This window comes from Pestalotiopsis fici (genome assembly GCF_000516985.1).
Source record: "Pestalotiopsis fici W106-1 unplaced genomic scaffold PFICI_Scf_3, whole genome shotgun sequence".
Lineage (NCBI taxonomy): Eukaryota > Fungi > Ascomycota > Sordariomycetes > Amphisphaeriales > Sporocadaceae > Pestalotiopsis > Pestalotiopsis fici.
In genome coordinates, this window is record NW_006917093.1 from 4,241,739 (window position 1) to 4,262,304 (window position 20,566).

The 20,566-nt window shown below is 50.6% G+C and overlaps 9 protein-coding genes across 9 annotated transcripts; 4 read left to right on the plus strand and 5 right to left on the minus strand.

Annotated features, from left to right (window-relative positions):
• Nucleotides 1-441: 441 nt before the first annotated feature.
• PFICI_05424 (uncharacterized protein) lies at nucleotides 442-806 on the plus strand (the record flags this gene model as incomplete). Its single annotated transcript, XM_007834005.1, has 2 exons — nucleotides 442-536; nucleotides 602-806. The coding sequence occupies 2 exons, from the start codon at nucleotides 442-444 to the stop codon at nucleotides 804-806; spliced, it is 300 nt and encodes a 99-aa protein (XP_007832196.1).
• A 717-nt stretch (nucleotides 807-1,523) lies between these two features.
• Nucleotides 1,524-2,509, plus strand: PFICI_05425 (uncharacterized protein; the record flags this gene model as incomplete). Its single annotated transcript, XM_007834006.1, has 2 exons — nucleotides 1,524-2,061; nucleotides 2,121-2,509. 2 exons carry the CDS (start codon nucleotides 1,524-1,526, stop codon nucleotides 2,507-2,509), a joined length of 927 nt encoding a protein of 308 aa, XP_007832197.1.
• Nucleotides 2,510-2,934: 425 nt separating this feature from the next.
• Nucleotides 2,935-3,908, minus strand: PFICI_05426 (uncharacterized protein; the record flags this gene model as incomplete). The annotated part of the gene is made up of 3 exons (XM_007834007.1): nucleotides 2,935-3,252; nucleotides 3,310-3,544; nucleotides 3,622-3,908. The coding sequence occupies 3 exons, from the start codon at nucleotides 3,906-3,908 to the stop codon at nucleotides 2,935-2,937; spliced, it is 840 nt and encodes a 279-aa protein (XP_007832198.1).
• A 1,716-nt stretch (nucleotides 3,909-5,624) lies between these two features.
• PFICI_05427 (uncharacterized protein) lies at nucleotides 5,625-6,419 on the minus strand (the record flags this gene model as incomplete). The annotated part of the gene is made up of 1 exon (XM_007834008.1): nucleotides 5,625-6,419. The coding sequence occupies one exon, from the start codon at nucleotides 6,417-6,419 to the stop codon at nucleotides 5,625-5,627; it is 795 nt and encodes a 264-aa protein (XP_007832199.1).
• A 936-nt stretch (nucleotides 6,420-7,355) lies between these two features.
• PFICI_05428 (uncharacterized protein) lies at nucleotides 7,356-8,558 on the minus strand (the record flags this gene model as incomplete). Its single annotated transcript, XM_007834009.1, has 2 exons — nucleotides 7,356-8,358; nucleotides 8,416-8,558. The coding sequence occupies 2 exons, from the start codon at nucleotides 8,556-8,558 to the stop codon at nucleotides 7,356-7,358; spliced, it is 1,146 nt and encodes a 381-aa protein (XP_007832200.1).
• Nucleotides 8,559-9,364: 806 nt separating this feature from the next.
• PFICI_05429 (uncharacterized protein) lies at nucleotides 9,365-11,235 on the plus strand (the record flags this gene model as incomplete). The annotated part of the gene is made up of 3 exons (XM_007834010.1): nucleotides 9,365-9,400; nucleotides 9,476-10,155; nucleotides 10,209-11,235. The coding sequence occupies 3 exons, from the start codon at nucleotides 9,365-9,367 to the stop codon at nucleotides 11,233-11,235; spliced, it is 1,743 nt and encodes a 580-aa protein (XP_007832201.1).
• A 238-nt stretch (nucleotides 11,236-11,473) lies between these two features.
• Nucleotides 11,474-13,980, minus strand: PFICI_05430 (uncharacterized protein; the record flags this gene model as incomplete). The annotated part of the gene is made up of 4 exons (XM_007834011.1): nucleotides 11,474-11,797; nucleotides 11,857-13,661; nucleotides 13,734-13,852; nucleotides 13,916-13,980. 4 exons carry the CDS (start codon nucleotides 13,978-13,980, stop codon nucleotides 11,474-11,476), a joined length of 2,313 nt encoding a protein of 770 aa, XP_007832202.1.
• A 1,053-nt stretch (nucleotides 13,981-15,033) lies between these two features.
• Nucleotides 15,034-15,969, plus strand: PFICI_05431 (uncharacterized protein; the record flags this gene model as incomplete). Its single annotated transcript, XM_007834012.1, has 1 exon — nucleotides 15,034-15,969. One exon carries the CDS (start codon nucleotides 15,034-15,036, stop codon nucleotides 15,967-15,969), a length of 936 nt encoding a protein of 311 aa, XP_007832203.1.
• Nucleotides 15,970-16,720: 751 nt separating this feature from the next.
• PFICI_05432 (uncharacterized protein) lies at nucleotides 16,721-18,605 on the minus strand (the record flags this gene model as incomplete). The annotated part of the gene is made up of 2 exons (XM_007834013.1): nucleotides 16,721-16,851; nucleotides 16,907-18,605. 2 exons carry the CDS (start codon nucleotides 18,603-18,605, stop codon nucleotides 16,721-16,723), a joined length of 1,830 nt encoding a protein of 609 aa, XP_007832204.1.
• Between the last annotated feature and the right edge of the window lie 1,961 nt (nucleotides 18,606-20,566).

Sequence of the window (20,566 nt, forward strand, 5' to 3'; positions counted from 1 at the left end):
ATTGCGTTCACCAACACCTAGTGCCTGGATTTAGTGGGGACGTCCAGGGTGTCGACACTGCTGGGTCAGCCCACAATGACAACCACAGCGCTGGGAAGGTCAGAAAAGTCACACCACCATCGGCCTACACCGTCGTTGTGTTTGTTGGCGGTGCAAAGTTCTAGAGATGACACGAAAACACTTGGGAGAAAATGAGGTTATGAATTTTGGATTCTGAACAAACTTAAAAGCAGGACAGAAAGATGCATCTGTGTCACTCCTTTCTTTTGCCATTGAAACATCACCAATCAATTCCTCAACAAGAGTCACACACACATACACAATCAATCTACTCTATTCTCAGCATTACACAAAGTTTACGGTGCAACGCATCCACTATAACGTCCACTATAAACAAACACTAAATCAATCCAACCCCTACTACCACCACCAAAGAAAGTCATGGCTGCCCCACACCCCAGAATGCCCGGCTTCCAGTCCGCTGGATTGCCTAGAGCCCCAAACATGACCAAAGTCGCAACCGGACCGGTAGCAAGGTAAGCGGCTCTGAGAAGTCCAATGATTCTTGCTCGGCACCAATGTCTAACCCCTTCTTTTGTAGAATGCTCCCAACTCTGGTGGTCGTCGGTGCTGTCAGCTGCGTCGTCACATATGTCGGCTCTCAACTGTCTCACAGCAAGAACGAGTATAGCAGAATCTTCGCCCAGCAAAACACTCCAGTGGTTGAGGCCCACAGACGGGCCCAGCTGCAAGTCGAAACCATGGGCGACCCCCGGAAGAGCTTGTTCAACGTTCTGGGCTGGTGAATAAGACACACAAAATTTTGCATTTGGAGAATCATACCCCTGGAGTTTTGGGAAAGGACATTACAATGATGTAGTCGCCTATTTGGTATTTCAAAAGGTTAACAAAGTTGGTTTTGGAACCACCAGTCATTGCTAGAGCATTTTCCTTGAATAAATCATAATTACAGTTATTTTCAGATATCTTGTCCATTTCCATGTCTCGACAATTTCTTTGACCTTGTATAACAAGAAGTCTTTAGTATTCTGTTAACAACAAATGTCCTTCAGGTTACGGTTATTTCAAGTACGTTGTGTACTTGCGAGCGGCTTTTTGATTGGCTGACTGCGCAACTTATGCACGATTATACTACGGAGTAATAGCACCGCAACAAAAATCTCATTGCTCCTTAATCACTGAGGTACCTAACATCGTAGGAATTTATATATGAGAGGCGGTGATCATTCGTCGAAATATCTCAATTCTATGCGCCGAGGTATTCCTACTGTATTTCGAACCTGGATAGATATCATGTACGTACAATGGCGCAGTTCTTCCCCGCATTCTTTTCCCTTACATTCTCTCATCCCGGGGCCCCGAGAATAAACCACTTCCCCTCTCTCGGCATCGGTTCGTTTTCCGGTTCTCATTCGGCATAATCGATTTGTCGGAACGGAAACTCTTATTCCATGACCTCGAGATAGGCCAAAATCGAATCAAGAGAATTGGCGACCGTCACCATGTCGGAAACGTTTACTGTGCAAACCTCTGAGTTGACCAACATTAGGGACAAGGTAGTCCTGATCACCGGGGGGTCCTCGGGAATAGGACTGGCCACGGCTCAGCTGGTACTGTCGCTAGCAGACACGAACCGCGTCGCCATCCTGGACCGGGCCGCTGCACCCGCGTCCTTGACTTCATCAAACAACTCGGACAGAGTCCTGTTCCACCAATGCGACCTGACGTCGTGGACCGCGCAGAGGGCCGGCTTTGACGCGGCAGTCGCCAAGTTTGGCCGCATTGATTTCGTCGTCGCCAATGTGGGACTCAACGAAAAGGGAGTACAATTCTTTAGCGACGAGCTGGACGGCGACGGAAAACTCAAGGAGCCGGACCGTAGCGTCCTGGACGTCACGTTTACCGCCAATGCCGACACGGTCAAATTGGCGATTCATCATCTCCGCTCCAACAAGAATGGCGGCGGCATCATCATGATTAGTAGCTTTGCGGGCTATCTGGGGAATGCCGGGGCCCCGTACTACAATGCATCAAAACATGGTGAGTAAACCTCGGAATCCGGGCTCATCAAGTCCCATGTACTAAAATCCACACGAAAGCCATCGTCGGACTGCTTCGTTCGCTCAAGCCAGAGGTGCCCAAAGTCGGTGTCGCCATCTCGGTGGTGGCGCCAGCCATAACATCGACTCCCATGCTGGGCTCGCTCGATGGAAACGTCACCCCGGCGCAGGCCGAGGCGAGACTGACAAACCTTGGCGTCTTGGTGAACCGCGTCGAAAGTGTGGCCCTTGCCGTGGCGCATCTGATCAATCTGGGCGCCGACTCTAATGGAATGGGAATTTTGGTCCAGGGTGATAGGATGCGAGACGTGGAAAAAGGATACGCCAAGAGTAGGTCAACGCTGCTGGGAAAGGAGATGCTGGACATGTTTCGACAGGGATCTGGCAAGGAACTTTATCCGCGGCTCAAGATCGAAGCAAAGATCTGATCCAGTATGTATTAAAGTGTCTTTGAATTATGATCCTATATTAAATACTCTCGTACGGTTTCGTAAATATCCATGACTCTTTGCATGTCCTTGCTCACGAGGGCAACGAATGTGCAATTGCGTAGTCATGTCATGGAAGATCCAGATGGCGTTATGGTATAGCGCCAAGCATAACGCATCTGCCACCGGCCGTATTGCTATACTCTGCCTAATCACCTTTATATGCCGATCATGTACCTACTCAACAACTTCGCTCGAAATAACGCGCCGAGACTGTTCTAAGTTTCTCAGCATTACAAACCAGCTGACAGTTCCATATACACAAGTCTCTCGCCGCGCCTTTGTTGAGTTCGTGGCCATTCGGGATTCTATATCATCTCTTTCAAGTGTCGTCTCTTTCAATCATGTCGCTATGTTCTCGAATCTCACGCCGGTGCCTCATGGACTTCATTCGGCCTGCCAGTGTCCAGCTCCGAGTAATAATATTGATAGGCAGGTGTCGATTTGTTGTTGTCCAGTTCTTGTGTCGGCGACACTTGGGTTGGCTGTAAAACTCTCTTTTGTTTCCGCTTCTTGATCATCAAGAAAGCCACTGCGCCAATGATCGCAAGGCCGACAAGGCCCACGCCCACAGCGATGCCAGCTATTGCACCGGTGCTCAGGCCATTAGAGCTGCTACTTGCTTCTGAAGTCGAGCTGGGACTGTCATTGTTCGTGCCCGTTACTGCCGCCGTAGTGGGCGTCTGGCCCAGAATTAGTTATTCAGCCACCTGGAGGACTTGGTGTAGTTGGTATCTTACCGTTTGAGAGGAGGTGGAGGTCGCAGTTGTCAGATCACTTGCTTGAAATCGGACCTGAATGCTATACGCATTCATACCACCCGCGTATCCCGTGCTCGTTATTGTTGATGTCAAGCCGCTGCTGATTTTGACGACGGTCCAGGCCGTCGAGGAGGAAGAATCCACAGGGTACACGCAGCCCAAAGTCGATTCCCATGCATACGATGCGTTGGTCTGGCATGTATAGTCGTATTCTCTACATGGTGGGTTAGTGACTGGGTACACGAGTCGCGTTACCCATGGTTGGTGAGTAGAAAGGTTGACGAGGCTTACGTTGGGCAGCACGTATACGCCGTCTCGCTGACAGTGCCGATTGCATTGACAGTTCCACATGCCGAGGTGAATCCAGAAGGACACGCCGGAGCAGGCGAGTAGTATTGTGTTGTGATGCCGGCGTAGCCGCTTGGATAACACGAGGCGGGCTCCAACGGACCGTTGAGGAGATAGTAGTAACCTTCTGGAGTTGTGTGGACCTTATAGACCACGTCGAGCTCATCTACGCAGGAAGACGACAGTGGCGCCGTCGTGGTCAAGGCGCCAAGATTCTGACCACCGGCCATGTTGAACGAGAGCTAGATACTCAGGCAATAGTCGTGATATGACGCGAATATGATGCAGAAAGGGTCCAAAAGCAGAAGAAGAAGCAAATAGTCCAGGCCCCTGACCAGAGGTGCGGCGATTTTATGTACGTTGCAAACTGAATGTAGGACTGACTGTCAGATGCAAGCGCCCGCGGCCGTGGTACGGGGAGAACTCTAAGGAACCCAAGTCCGTGGGATCACCACCCCTGTTCTTCTGGCTCGGACTGCGCATTTTGATCATTGGCTTGTTAAAGAAGCTTCGTTGTCGTCAGACCAATAGATAGGCGAAGATGGGGATATGGTGGATACTTGAGGTCGGGGTAGCAAAACAGAAAATGCAAGGGACTTGTCAGCAGGTTCTGTAATTTACAGTCCAGACGGGGGCCCGGACAAGGGGTTGAAGCCGTATCCATGGCATTGTATTTTGCACCCAAGTATCTTCTTTAGCGATGCAACACACGAACGTATGTCAAGTCTGTGGTTCAGAGACCGGCTCTTCGTCATTTACTGTGCTTGGTCGGGTCGGCGCAAATGTAGGATGTTCCAGCCGGTTTTTCCATTGAACATGCGCCATCCAGTTTACATCTTTGGTGCTCTCTAAGATTGATTATATTTAGATTTTACTACCCTGATCCATGAATATTGGAACCCCACTATACCCGGGTCCACACGCCAAGGATCAGATAGGGATCGGTCACGAAATGAGACGGTGTCAGAGTCCTTGTCCGGATTAATGCATTGAGAACCTCGTAGGGCTGGAGCCAGTGACCATGGACTCAAACTCTGTAGCAAGTCTCGCAGAATTGCACCCTAGTTCCCATGACTGCCTGCAAAATGGAGTGCCAAATTGCACCAATCACGCTGGTCAAGCAATTTTGAATGCCATTGAAAAGGCAGGGCGTCCCCGATTCCTGACTCAGGGGTCAAATTAAGCGAGTAGTAAATGTCAGAATTTCTAAGCAGGAGCATGTATGAAAGTATCAGTTCCTCAACATATTATACAGCTCATGGTTGGATAAATGCCGGTCAACTCCATCGATCTGCTCGCCCAGCAGCACTAAGAATAAGGTTAAAATTACTTCATGACCACCATCCTTAGTTTGGGAGCCAGGATCTTCTTGAGACCCTGACATTCATATTCATTAATCGCACAGACTTACTATCCGGGCTAATCGAACAAGCAGGTTTGCCACGCGCAAAGTTGCGGATTTGAACTCCTAGTCGTAATGAACCTGGATGCTTGGAAGTTTGGAGAGTTCGATATGCGAGATACCCGCGACCACAGTAACACCAGGAGGTCAGGATCCTCAACTGGCCGTTCTCTTACATTGTGTTCTAAGCGATTCAACATAGGCTTGCAGCATACGCACAAGTCATGGATTATAATACAAAAGAGCTAGAATGGCTTATAATATCTACCAAGCTCGGTACTACTCTAAATGGTAAAGTGTCCCCAGGGCTTTAGTTCATCACACTGTTACAATGTGTCTGTCACTAGTATTCTCATTGATGGACATTGGCCTTCTAGATGGCATCTTCTAGTCATCGACACGAGCATCTGTACGCTTGCAAATGTACGAAAGGCGACAGGGAAAGACAAAAGGCTCTTGGTCAGTGGAGCTGAATGTACAGATTGACGCAAATCGCTCATTCTCAAAAGTATGAGTTGAAAAGTGTACATGACAGTGAGATGTTCTACCAAGCGATCACTTTTGGCTCTTCGGGTTTCGCTGCTGCATTGATAAACTTGCCCGAGTCCTCTGGTGTCGCCGTGTCAATGATGTTGAGCATGGCCAGGACACTGTCCTCAACCTCGAGCGGCGGCTCATTCGGCTTGTCCTTTCGAAACTGCGGCCACTCGTCCGCGACGTGCTGTCCCATGCGCGTCTTTACCCAGCCCGGGTGCAGAGCAATGGCGATCAGACCATCCTTGTGGTTTTCTAGATGCAAAGCCCGGGTGAGCCAGTTCTGTGCGGCCCGGCTCGGCCCATAGGCACCGCCAGGGACGGGCTCCATCTCGCCAATGCTACCGACCGACGACGTGATCCAGATGAGCTTTGGATCCGACGGCGACCTCTGCAAAAGTGGCCATAACCCCTGGAATACCAGCAACGGCGCAATCGTGTTTGTTTCAAATGCGGCGCGCAGGTCCTCCGCCGTTGTTTCGCGGGCGGTACGCATGGGATGCGCATAGCCGGCGTTCAAAATGAGAACGTCAATGTGGTCTATGCCGAACTGATCTATGGCTGCGCGGACATTGTCGGGCGACACGGCCTCGGTAAAGTCGATTTGAACAACATGGAGTACGCTCTCCTCGCCCTTCTCGACGCTGGCAATTTCCTTTTGCAGTGTCTCCGCGGCCTCCTGGCTGCGAACCGTAGTAATCACGGTGTGATGCGGACGTGCGAGAATGGACTTGACGAGGCCAAGACCAAGACCCCTATTTCCTCCTGTAATGACAAAGACCTTTGCTTCAGTATTAGTCGCCATGGTGCTGTGTGATGAGGTGCCAATTGAGGCTGGCGGTTGTATAAAACGTAGCGGGAGGAAAAGAAGGAGAAGGAAAGGGGCGCCAATGCTTGCATCGGTCGAAAAGCGCCTTAAATACACCAATTGTCTTGAGTTATTTTTAGACTGATTGAGGGGTCAATTTTGAAGCCCTAAGCTGATGCCCATCAGCACAACTGATGGCAATATTGAGTACATACACTTTTGACAAAGTACAGAAGCCTAGATCATAGTGTGGATTGAAAATGGTTTACCAAATATTCATTGTCAATCTGCAAATCATTGCATTTCTCCATCACAGATCAGAGCCATGTTTAATCCCTTGTAGAACATGATTTGGTGCATGGAAAGAGGAGTTCCGGATAAGATCAAGGTAGACACTCGTGGATGAGTGGACAAGGTAAATCAGGAATTCGAAAATCTAGAGCTTCTATAATCAATCACATCCTTTTCTTCAATGCCTCGGAATTATTTCGTTCCGTTTGCCTATTGGTGTTGTTGAATGAAGCTTCAATCCGTGGCTAGTCTCTAACCCCTTTTCTGCATGTACCATCTAAACGTCAGCAAAAGATCATTGCTACAGTTATTCGCAAGTATGAAAATTGAAAGTCTCGCCCTCTAGTAAAGGTACCCTCTACAATATCAATTGAGATTACCTGTCATGATTTATGCCGATGCAGGTCAAGGACACCAACGATCAATTGCAGGAGCTCCGACATTCTCTCCTACGTTCAATGTCAACGGCAATCACATATACGTACATGATACATCAAGACTATTAATTTAAACTGAAACATCACTCATTTTCTATAATGAACTATGGAACGATTCAAGCAAAACAAGTGGCAGTGAGACGGCTGAAAAGGGTCAAGCTGTACTGCCCCAAGAATGTCTTGGGCTGTCCCGAGATTTCTCAACTTAGGCCGGCAAGGGGAAGTTCCTCAGCGGATGGTTATTCTCCGACTGGGTATGATCAGTGTGTCCCAGGCTGTAATATCCATCTTCCTGGGCTGGGACAGGGGCCTCTCCAGTGTCCTCGATACGGAACACGTACTTTGAACCACTAGCTTCGCCATTCTTTAACTTTTTGAGTCCAGGAATGACACCGTGGAGTCCACCAGGTACTACTTCATATGGATGCGCCGTTAGCCTTCCATCTTGGAGGAGTCTGCTGAAGAGCCGGGCCCAGGTGTAGCCAAAATCCTTCTTGTCGTTGAAAATGCAAGTGACGTTGCTGCTGATTGCCTTGACACCAGGGGGGTACTTGAAGTGTTCCTTTTCCTTGGCAAACAGAGCTGGAGGCAGGAGCGTCGCGACAACTCCGCCATCTAGATTGAGGAAGCGGAGTGTCAGCTCAATCGTGCCACCCTCGCTGACCGCATCAAGGACGTAGGGGTATCTGCTCCTCAACCCTTCCTTCTGAAGAATCTTCTCGGCTTCTGCGACAACGTCATCCTCTCCTTTGCGATAGTCAATGACATAATCCGCGAGGCTGTGGGCTAGTTCCGCGGCTTTGCCCGCCACGCCGACAATGGGATAGAACCCAGAAAGGCGAGCAAGCTTGGCGGCAAACGCGCCCGTCGCCGTGGTGACGCCATAAATGAGCAAAGGGCCTCTGTTGCCACCAGAGTCGGAGTGTTCCAGGTTATAAGGAAGAGGGAGACGCATATCAGAGTACAAGGCAGCGGCGGCTGTAAATGCAGCCAGAGGTATAGTGGCACCCTCTTCAAAGGACACGTTGGCTGGAAGGTGGAACGTCGTCCAGCTGGGAGCCACGGAGTATTCAGCAAATGCACCATCCACGGTATCAAACTCATGATACGCAGCTACACGATCGCCGGGTCTAAAGTCAAAGACATTTTTGCCGACAGAGTGGACAATGCCAGCCAAGTCATCGCCACTATTTCGAGGCTGGTTTCTCCTGTTTCTACATGAGTCTTATTGCTCAACCCAGAATAAATATGCGACTTTGATTTACCAGAGAGGAAACTTCCAATCCTTGGGATTTGAACCAGCTACAACTACTTTGATGACGACTTGGTCTTCGGTTGGAACTGGGATTGGCGTGTCGATCAGTTGGTACGCCTCAATAGAGCTTTGGACAATGAGTTGCTTCGGCATGTTCAATCTTCAATTTTGTAAATTCAAGGCAAGTGTTTGATAATATTCACAGCCAGGATGAATTCTGCTCATCGATACCGTCCCTATATGATATATAAAGTCCATCAAGTATACTCTCACGCTAGTCTCGATGCGCTTGCGGTACAGTCCGCGGGATTGGAAAGCTGATTATCAATCAAGACATGCAAGTCTGCTTACGTACCGTCGCCGCCCTCTAGACTGAGCCAATGAGGTAGACCCATGAAAGACTCTTCTCATTGGATCATAGGCCATGACCCTGTCAGCCCACCATATTGCTAAGTGCCATATGGTTCTTCACTGAGCCCCTAAATGTTCCCGGAACTTGCTCGGGCCTCCGCGGATGATCCTATTCCACACTTCCATGACGTCTAATTACACCACCCTACAATACTACGATTGGTCTATCGCAGATATAGACACAGGCTTAGCAATCAGAAATTATGCATCGAGGCAGAAATCGTGCAGCTCCGACATCGTGCCAATCGTGTCGCTCAAAGAAACTGAGGTGCAACCGAATCCAACCCTGCTCAAACTGCACTTCTCGGAACATATCCTGCGATTTCCTGGTCCCACCGCAACGGCGCTCCGAACCATCTGCTGGGCATCTACCTAGCAGGCAACGACTTTTAGAGCGTCTCGAGCGACTAGAGTCTCTTGTAGAATCAAGTAGATTACCCAGCACTCGTTCCACTGGTGGAAATAGAGAAGCGGGCCGAGTATCACCTGTTATTCCCCAGGATATCACCGAGTCATTTGTACCCGAGCCCGGTGACGTCTACCTGCGCATGCTCGAGCATGTTGCAAGCAGGGACGATGTGGATGTGAGTTATCCTTCCCACAAACTTCCCATGATAATAATAGCCTCTACTGACAAGCACAACTTTTTTTGTAAGCAGTCATCCGCATCCAAAGGTCTCACGTTTGGTTTTGGGAGCACCCAAGAGATATGCCAGGCCCAAGCTCGGCCTGATGACTGGCTCTCCTCGATGCAGCTGGCCACCTTGATCAGCAGTCGCATCGTATTCCCCAGCTACAGCGCAGCCGTGCTCCTCCTCGACAGCTACGAGCGCAGCGTGGACTATGTCTGCCACGTGCTGCACCTGCCCAGCACCCGGGCCATGATGCGAACGGCCTATCTCCGACTGGGGCGGCAGGAGACCATTGCGCCGGGCCAGGCTGCCGTGCTGCTCGCCGTCTTTGCCTTTAGCGTCTACTTTTACGAGGCGGCGCCGGCCTCCGAGGTTGCGACGGGCGAGCGCGACGCCCTGGCTCTCTGCAGGCACTGGAGTAAAGGGGCCATGGACATTTTGGACTACTCGCAGCGCCACTCGACGGGCTCCCTCGAGGACGTTCAGGCCTGTGTCATCATGTCGTATGTGACGTACTACCTCGAGGGCATGTCCAAGAAGGGTCGGATGCTCATGGCTAGTGCCGTAGCCATTGCGCGAGATTTGCGCCTGAACCGCTTGGACGCCGAGGACGATGTAGTCCACAAGGACGACGAGCGTACGGCGCAAGCGGTGATATGTCAAGAGGTGAAGAGAAGAATCTTCTGGCACTTGGTGGCTACAGACTGGTATATACGACTCAACGTTGCCTCAAAATATAGATACTCACCAATCGCTGCAGGCTACAATCCACAGTCTCCGGCCCACAAGAAGGGATGTACTTTATACACCCCCATCATATCCACGTCAAATTACCCAAGAACTGCGATCATGAGTTTCTGGCCTTTGACGAGATCGGAACGACAGGATCTGAGTCGCGGCCAACCAGCATGACATTTTTCCTAGCCAAGCTGCGGCTAGCCCACATCTGCCGAGAGATCACCGACACTATACCGCTCGAGACGGCAAAGCTCATGCGCACGCCCTATGAGAACATCATTGCGGTGGACCAGAAACTAAAGGCGTTCCTATCGGACCTGCCCTTCTTTCTCCAGCTCAACCCCGAAAGTCGCACGCGGAGCCGCAGCCTCGAGACCGTTTACGACAAGGTGCCACTGATGCGGTTCCTGCTACTCACTACGGCGCACAGCCGCCGATGCCGACTACACCAAAAGTTTCTCCTCCGGCTGTCGTCGGACGCCCGGTACACCTACTCACGACGAGCGTGTCTCGAGTCTGCGCGCGCCATCATCAGGGCCTTTGATGACTCGGCGCGGCGAAGCGACTCTCCGTCTATTCCAACGGCCATAGCGCGCATGGCCTCGGCCGTCCACTACACCCACCTAGCCCTGACAGTCATGGTCATGGATCTGTGTTTCAACAAAGGTGAGGACGATATGGAGGAGCGCAAACAAGAAGTTAGAGCTGCTATGAAGATGCTCGAGGGGGTAAGAGAGGCCTCTCCGCTGACCGATCGGTCTCTGCATTCTCTGCGCCAGATACTGCACAAGAGCAATATTGAGCTTGGAGGTCCAATCATGGCGCCGATTGATAATGTTTCGAACACCGTACAAATCTCTCAGCCAGGAGCAGAGACTGTGCTGTCCAATGATGGCAGCCCCCAGCTTCCTCCTGGGCTGACTGTGGGTGACTGGAATGAAGCCTTCACCTCTCTGAGCAACTCCTGGACTTTAACCGATCAAGAATTGAGCCTTGGCTCTGCTACGTGGGACGACATATTCTCAGCACTCAACTCTCGGCCTTTCTAGTGCTACAAGATACAAATAGCGAGGAAAAGGTACAGTTCACGCCATGGCAATATCCCGCGAACAATGCTGAGCGAAAGCAAAGCTTCGTAAGGTACACAACAACACGACGGGGCTACACATTTTTATAAGTTCTCTATTTCGCCCAACTTGAATAGATGGATTGGCGACAACGAAAGGGCCACTTGCCTGACCGCCCTGATATCGAGTGTTCATGCTGTTAGAGTGTTTTGCATTGTGCCTACGATGCTCCCCAATCGCCGCCCTCATAATCCATATCGTATTGACTATTGGCGCTGGGACGGCCAAAGCCACTGTGTTCTTCTGTTTCTTCTTCTTGATTCGTTGCCGTATCTTGCTCATCATGAGCACCAGACAAGTCGTTATCTGCCTCTGTAGTTTTCGGTGCTGAGGATGCCCACGACAATTCGACCTCGCCCTCCACGCCCGGGACGGCCTTTTGTCCAGAAACCCCAAACATGAATTGTTCAGCTGTCTTGCGGTCCTTGAATGTGATGTGCGTAGCTGAAGAGTCTGTGTGGATATCTGCGAATTCCCCGATGCCCTGTACAATATTAGTATCTGTATCAGAGATGCTCCATCTTTGTGTCGATCTGTACTTACAAAGAGGTACTGCTTCAGCGCTTCATCCTTCACTGGATCCGTGAAGTCCACGCCGCTGATGGCAATGATCCTTGGACGATTGTCCAGAGAGTACGCAGCATACGCGGCATGCACATCTTGAGTCGCGCCTCCGCCTCTGCCGCGATAACTGCCTTGCCAGCCTCGGGATGGAGTGCCACCCCTCGCGCGATATGGCCTTCGGCCTCTGCCACGATAAGATGACCATGAGAAAGAGTCGTCATTTGCGTCCGGGTCGAGCCCCAGGCTATTTGCTTCTTCCTCCAACGCAGCCAATTTCGCGCGTAGAGCTTCTGCTTGGGATGGCTGTTCGCCATCCAGAGTGGCTTTGCTAAGAATTGGTGACAGTGAGTCTTCTCTAACCCCGTTTGCAGCGAGCTTTTCTTGTAATTCACGCCTCGCTTCCTGTTGCCTAGCAATCAACTCTTTCTGTTTCTCCTCGAGCTCTTGGCGCTGGCGGTCAAGCTCTTCGCGCTTCTGCTGTTTCTCCAGGTGTATTTTCTGGGCTTCTTCCTGCTTGCGTTTGAAATCCTCGATGTCAAAGTCAGGCTCGGACATTGCAATATCGCCATTGGACGAGCCGTTCTTGTCACCCTTGGGGTGTCTTTTGTCTTGTACAAGCTGTGATTCGTCCTTGAACCAGTAGACCTTAACAAACCGGTTGTCAAAAACGACTTTCGGTGATTTCCACGCGGCGTTGGCGGAGGTCCAATCATTATATTTGACCACTGCGATCCGTTTTTGAGTGCCAGCCGTCGGGCGCAATTCAATCTCTTGAACAGAACCAAACTCGGTAAAGAACTCTCGAACCGCATCCTCGGTGAAATTCTCCTCGGGAATATTCTCCACCACAATCTTCGTGTTAGTCTTATCGTGGCTGGGACCTTCTGCAGCTATTGCCGATCTCCCTCCTTTCCGTTTGGGCTTCTTAGGCTCACGTCGAGTGGGCTGTGGCATCTGCAAGAAAGGCATGTCCAATGGCTTGACGGGCTGGCCAGGATGCTCAAGCATGCCCATGGCAGCATTATTAGGGTCGTATTCATCCGTGGAAGGAGGTTGAAATGGAGGCACAAATGCCGAGCTATTGCCATGCTCATATTGACAATTCGTGCCACGGGAGCAGAACCCTTTGGTTTCATATTCTCTGCATTGTCCTCGTCTCCGACGCGATGATGCAGGCATCGCCTGGCCAGAGTAAGCAGGCTTGGGCAAGGCATCCGTTGACGGCAAATGCAATCCCATCTGTGCTCCTAATTCTTGCAGCTGTCGAATGTTCTCCATAATAGCAGTTGCGTCAAAGAACTGCTGGTTGTTGTAGCCGGACCCGGGAAATCCGTTTGCGCCCGCGTTGGGAAGACCGCCATTGTAACCACCGAATCCACCACGGCCTCTCGAAGAATTAGGATCATCGTATCGCCCACCACGGGAACCGAGGCCACCACCTCGCTTAGCTTGCTTGTAAGGTTGTTGCTGCGGAGGACCTCCACCATAGTCCCAACTCATAACTTGCGGATCTGGTGCGTCGAGGTCGCGGTAGGAGCGCTTCTTCGAGCCATTCCGAAATGAGTGCGAAGCAAAGGCGGTCGGGGTTTCGGCATATGGTGTGTGTTGGACATCATGAGACTGGAACGGTGCCTTCTGCAGAGCGGCTGGTCCGGAAGGGATCTTGGGTGCCTGTGGCGTAGGTTTCGGCGCTTGACGGGAAATGGGGGGAGCGGGAGGTGCGCCAGGCAAGTACGATTTGTACTTGATTGCTTGAAAGACATCGTCGGTGAAAGGAGCAGACTCTAGAATAGTGGTTAGCTGAGGGATGACTTGACTCAAGGTTGACATTGATTTCGAAGTCTTTCTTTACTTACCCTCTCTGAGGAAATCTGGTATCTCTTCTTCAAACAGCTTGCGGATGGCATGGACGTCAGCATCATGTTTTAACAGAGCAATGACGTAGTCAGCAAGGACGTCGGCATCAGCATCGGAACTTGAGCAAAAGATGTTAGTTTGATCTTTGGCCGGATAGGGAAGTCGAGTCGAGGTGTCATACGTATTTTCCAGACGCTTGATGATCCAAGCTTTCAGGTGAGGCGCGTCTTCTTCCTCGAACAACATGGCGTTCGAGCAAGCGCTGAGGTGAAGGACGTCGGTTTGTTTGGGGGGAATGATGCAGGTTTGTTCTTAGAGTAAACCTGGAGTTCAAAGTGAAATAAAACGAGAACGGGTTATAAGGATATCGGGGGCGGCATGGTGTTTTGCGCCTGAGATTTTCTTTTCGCGGCCGAGTATCGTTGTCTTGAGAAAAAAGAAAGTCACGACGACTGCGACGCAGGGCCAATCGAAGCTATGGTGGGTTTCATGCAAGGCTAAGCCGGTCACTTAGGCACCGCTGCTCTGGGAAAAACTCACTGGACCTTGATGGCGTGCTGATTGGATGTAGCTTTTAGTGGGTGGAATGTCAGGAACGCGCGCTGAGAGGCGTGCGGCTTCCCGCCATCTTTCAGTGGATCTCTCAGAAAATTGACTTCACTCTGATGGCGGGGGCGGGGCGTTTGCGGGAAGGAAAAGTTCAGACGATTTAATTGAATAATTAAATGATGTCTCTCATCGTGTTGGACCTCGAGAAGGACACAATTGTGTCTTTCGAGAAGACTCAGCCCATCTGCCAGGAATACGATGAATCAATCTGGTTCGAGGAGACGGAGATAGTGCCGAGACCGCTCAACCAAAGTAGGCAGGCAAGCGTGTGATAAAGAATCCAAGATTTATCGATTAGATTTCCATGCAGTATCCAACTCAACGATCGTGCCGCTAGTACCCAAAAGCTCATGTGTACTAGCTGATGGGACTCATTGGAGTGATCTGATATCGTGGCTGTCTTACCATCTCATTTGTATTTACTAGCTACCTGCTTATTCCCCCAACCCGTCTCACCAAGCACATATTCATCCCTTGGGCACGCCGCCTTACACAATTATCCTCATCGTCCGTTTGTACCCTTCCTTTGTGACTCACCGTTGCATGTTTCAAGTGGCAAACGGGATTTCGTAGGCAAACGGATAGCGTTTGCTTTGACAACATACTCTCGGCATTTATTTCACAATCTCTCAGCACTATTCATCTTCGTCACATTTAACCAATACAACAGAAGCAGGTTGCCGAGTCGAGATGGCTTTTACTATGCACTCTCACTCGGGGCAATTTTGCCCCGGCCACGCCAAAGATCAACTAGAGGATATTATCCTGGCCGCCATTGCCAAGGGCTTCACCATGATGGGCTTGACCGAGCACATGCCGCGCACCAGTCTGGACGATCTGTACCCGGAGGAGCTCGACGACCCTGAAGGCAGCCTGGCGGTCTTGATGCCACGGCACGAGGCCTACCTCGTCGAGGCCCGGAGGTTGCAGGAAAAGTACGCCTCGCAGATCCACCTGGTCATTGGGTTCGAGGGCGAATGGATCCGGTCAGAGTACGAGTCCCTGATCGGGGAGCTACTGGCGGCACACCCGAGCGTCGACTACTTTATGGGCTCGCTGCACCACGTCAATGGGCACCCGCTCGACTTTGACGCCGCCTTCTACGCCCGGGCCATTGCCTCGGCCGGCGGCGGCGAAGAGCAAATGTATGAGCGCTACTATGACCAGCAGCACGAGATGCTGGTCGCCATGAAGCCCCGCGTCGTCGGCCACTTTGACCTACCGCGATTGCTCAGCAAAGACCCAGCTCGCGATGTGAGAAAGTGGAAGGGTGTATGGGAGAGGATCATGCGCAATCTCGAGCTCATTGTGAGCTACGGAGGTTGGCTCGAGTGCAACACTAGTGCGCTGCGCAAGGGGCTGGCTGAGCCGTATCCAGCTCGACCGATTGCTGAGGAATGGCTGAAGATGGGTGGAAAATTCACATTCTCAGACGATAGCCACGGCATCGCTCAGTTGGGCACAAACTACATGAAAGGCCTCGAGTATTTGGAGAGTCTTGGTCTAAGCGAAGTTTGGAAAATCGAGCGGACTCCACACCCTTGGGCAGAGGGTCACGAAAAGGCAACTCTCTCAGAGACGAGTGTCGCCATTTCTGATATCAAGAAGGTTTGCCAAAATTGGTAGATTTGAAAAGGTTGGCAGAAAAGGCAATGCCAGGCTCATTGAACGATAGAAAATCTAGATATAGAGGCTGGGGACGTAGACAATTGGCGTTTCGAAAATCTGCACATATACACAAAAATTACACAGCATCATGAAATAGAACTGAGAAGAACTGTCGAGCTCATAGAGGCAGAAGCAAGTTGGGGTTGTAGTTTGCCAACGTCTGGAAACTGGATCAACATCAAGTAGCCGAAGTCACAACATGTCATGAACCAAGAAAACGAAGAAAACGACAACATCACAGCAGTCACCAACATAGTCATGCGTTCATAAGCCATGGTTTGTTTGACAGGGCAGGTGATGCCTGCCCAAATCGATCATTCATTGTTTGAGAATTCCTGTTGCTGGACGTTGAGCCAGCAACGAACTTTTCGCTTCGGGCCGCCTGCTGCGTCTACCCGCCAGACCAGTATTCTGAAATACACCATTAAAAGAATGCTGTATCTAGCCATCTAAGAATTCTTTTCTTATGCCTTCCAAATTCATCCGACCATTATTTGGTTCACTTTCACTCCAGGGGGTATCGTTGAGATATGATGCACTTTTAGCCTGACCCTTTTAATCCCATAGGTTCGCCAAGCCTCCTGCATGCCCTCAATATTGTTGAAAAAACTGGACTCCGGTTGAAACGCCAGTTGTTGAATGCTCCTTAAAATGCATAATGTTGAAAACGCATAACGCCGTTGCGTGGTCCCGTAAGTTTTGACCACATCTAATCGAGTGGTTCCGCTGTCACTCCGTTAGTGACCTTGGGAGGTACGATGACCTCGTCTTCCAATCCGTCTACAGAGAGACCATCAAAAAGCTCAAAAATTGTACGTGGTTGGTGGAAGTCGTTGTTGACTAGGTGTGTTTGTTAGCTAATTTGGCCATAGCAAAAGGTTCATTTGGGACATACCAATGTTGACCAAATACCACTCATTCGTGATCTTGTCGATCAGCTCTCTACTAGGGCTGCCGGCGTCATGGCAGCGAGCCCAGTCCGATCCAAGTCGGAAGGCCTCGTCCTTCCACGCAAGGAAACTGATACCTTCGACGATCGTGGGTTGCACAATCTCTTTTCCAGGGAAGACACCCCATGTCACCGCATTCGGTCCCTCTGAGGACGCGTTGGACTTGACAGCTCCAGTCCTTGTGACAGCGTAATAGGACATGTCAGGGTGTTCATGAAGTCGGGGCAAGATCTTTTGGAACAACTCTGGCGATACGAGAAGCTCCAAGTACGACTTTTGGTAGACATAACCACCCGGTGGGCCCCAACCATGGATCGGGTGGTTAGACTTGGCACCGTTCACAGCAGGCTGTGAGTTGATGGTCAGTAAGCCACGTCTGTTCAACTCGATGAGATCTGCTTTGATGGAGTCGGCCTCGCTGGTGATGGGCGCCTCACTCCATGGCAGCGAGTCCAGGTCGTTCTCAAGGTAGCGGACGAAGAGGTCGGCAATGTCCCGAACCGACTTGGGCTCTCCCCACTTCTTGCGGTTCGCCTCGTTTGTGCCCGTCAACCCAATACCGTACGCGTCCAACTCTCCGAAAGCCGGCGATCGCGAATCACCCCATCTGCCGTTAGGGAACTCGTCCCATTCTTGGGTACGCGCAACATACGACTTGTTCCGGTTGCGCCAGAACGCGGGGCGCACATCTTCGTCTCTGCGGCCAAGTCCCAGAGATTGCTTCCAAGGCAAAGCATGCTTCCTGGGGCGACCTTGAGTAGGCATCCAGTCCAACTCCTCGAGAACCATGCGGGTTGCTTGAGCCAGGTTCATGGTGTAGAAATGCAAATGGCAAATTCCAGCTCCAAGAATCTGGCGGCACATGTCGGCCACGAGCTTCTTTCCAACTTCACGAACAGCAGCATCGTCATTCTTGACCGGTTCGAGCGCCTTGGTAAAGTGCTCGGGGATCTTGCACTTCATATGGTTGGCGCGGCGGATGAAACTGGCATATGTAGCAATGGGCATGATACCAGGCACAATCGGAATGGTGATGCCCCTCTCTCGCACTTTGCCAACCCATCTCACAAAGTTGTCGACATCGTAGAACATCTGAGTCACGATAAAGGTAGCTCCCTCATCAACCTTCTCCTTCAAGTGATCCAGAAGCAGCTCCTCATCCTTGTTATCGTCGCAGCCTTCGGGATAACCCGCGACACCGATATCGAAGTGACTGCCGTACTTGTTCCTGATGTGCTTGACCAGATCCCGGGCATATTGAAATCCGCCTTCGGTGGCCACCCATTCTTCCTTCTCTCTGGGCGGATCGCCGCGGAGGGCAAGGATGTTCGTGCAGCCGGCTTTGTAGGCATTCTGCAGAGCATTGTTGACCTTTTCCTCTCCCATGTCGGTGCAAGTCAAGTGCATACATGTCTCGAGACCAAAGTAGGTCTGGGCTTGGGCAACCATTTCGCAGGTGAGCTCGGCAATTCGACCACCAGCGCCCCATGTGACATCAATGAACTTGGGACCAAACTCATACATGCGCTCCATACGATCGTAGAGGTTCTGGACACCCTGAGCGGTCCTCGGCGGGAAGTATTCGAAAGAGAAGGAGGGCTGACCGCTCCTCTCAGCGTCCGCGAGCATCTCCTTGATATGCATGTTGGGCGATAGATCGCTCGATTCTTTTGAAAACAGTCGAATTAGTGCTTGGATAGATATAGTCTTTCCAGGCAGTATTATAATCTATGATCTTGATGGTGAAGTTAGCGTCATGAAGTCTTTGCGATGTGAAGTCGGGTTCTGTCTGATGTGGCGGGCACCGTAACCCCTCCAACACCTATGCAAGCGAGCGAAGTACGAAAGGTTTCAATGGACATGCGGGCGAGGCAGCATGTAATCCTCCGTCTGAGGTGCATCTGCCGAGCATGGGGGTGCAACGAATAGTAGACGCAGGACTCGGTCAAAAAAGAAGTGCTGCTCACCTTGCAATCTGACGGGAAATGCACAGTACAAGCACAGAGGCGGGCACGTCGAGAATTTAATCAGTCCGACGAGTCCTCCGTGGCTTGAGAGAGGGATGGCGAATCTAGAGGGTGATAAAACGACCAAAACAGAGATTATCCTGTACTCCCCTCTCCAGACGATACAGGCAATCAATTGTCTTCTCACCGGTGTTGCAAAGGGGGACTCGAAATAATTGAGAGGCTCGACGACAAAATAATTCTGGTCTGGGCCGTCACTCCTACCGTCGCTGTCGGAGGCCGGGAGAACCCCACATGTCTTGCAGCGCTCCGAAAACTGGCGGTCAGCTCATTGGTGCGTGAGACACTGCTAAGCTATGATGGGCCACTTTGTTGTGGGTGGCGCCCTCAAATTTGACCACCTGCTAGCGATCCTCATCGGCGACTGGCGAGATCCAGCTGCGGCATACACAGACGATTCATACTGCACCCAATGGCAGCTAGGTAGGTAACATGCAAATACCTACCTTGTGCTGCCACCGGTGAGAAAGAGCGCTAACAAGTCGTTTCGTTAACAAAAAAAAAAACTACTACTTGCCCGTGGAGCCCCTCAAAGGGTCCGGGTCCATTTTCATGAATGACGCCTTTTGGCCCCAGACTGTTTTAGGGACTATGGAGTTGTTACCAACCAAAAAAAAAAAAAAAAAAACGTTCTTCCAACCATATCTTCTACCTTTGCTTTGAATGCAGAGTTCCTTGCGTTCTTGTTTTCTCAAAATAATCAATGATTTTTCTCGTGAAAAAGGTTTGAAGACAACAATCATGTCTCTCATTTGAATGCAACACTTTTGTCCAAGTTCCCTTATTAGTCAATGGATGTCAATTGATTACCCCGCTTCCTCCAGGCACAACAGCATGTCCCTCGTTGCCCCTCATTCCAAAAAGTCGGATCCCTTGCTGGAACCAAAAAGAAGGGGTGGGCGGACTCATTGTGACGTCTGCGTTTTGCATCCTTGTGTATGTACTTCTTACATGTAGCCAAATAGCAACATTTGAGTATTCGGAGAGTTTCGTCGCACCAAAAAGGCAAGAAGAAAATATCCGTCGGATCAACAAGTAGAATAATTATCAAAAGATGGCCAATAGGCAATCGAAGTGTCAACCAAGAACGATCTTGCCAGAGACCTCGCATAGCTTTCAGCTTCTATCGAGGCAGGATACATTTGATGATGAATCACAAGGAAGAGGCTATAGACACAACCTGCTTGTGGCACTCTCGCCGCGGCATTTTTTTTTTATTTTTTTTTTATTTTTTTTAATAATCAACAATCAGTTACCTGATGACAAACGACTATCAAAGAATTCTTCGAGGGAACTGCTGGTGAAACGTCAAACCCCCACGCATTTTTGCATAAAATAGTCACGCCCATGATGACGTGATATCAAGCATGTATACTTGACTGCCTGCATCATGTTATCTCACAAGCCAGCGGCCGAATTTGAGTATTTTCGAGATTCGCGTCGGGCAAGCACTACAGATCGCAGTGTTCATTGCAAAACGATGGGGGAATCATTTGAAGCATTACGCTCGTTGCACGAAGTTCACGAATGTGGTGTAAATCAAGCAAGCATCCATTGCTCAGGCTCTAACATGCACGT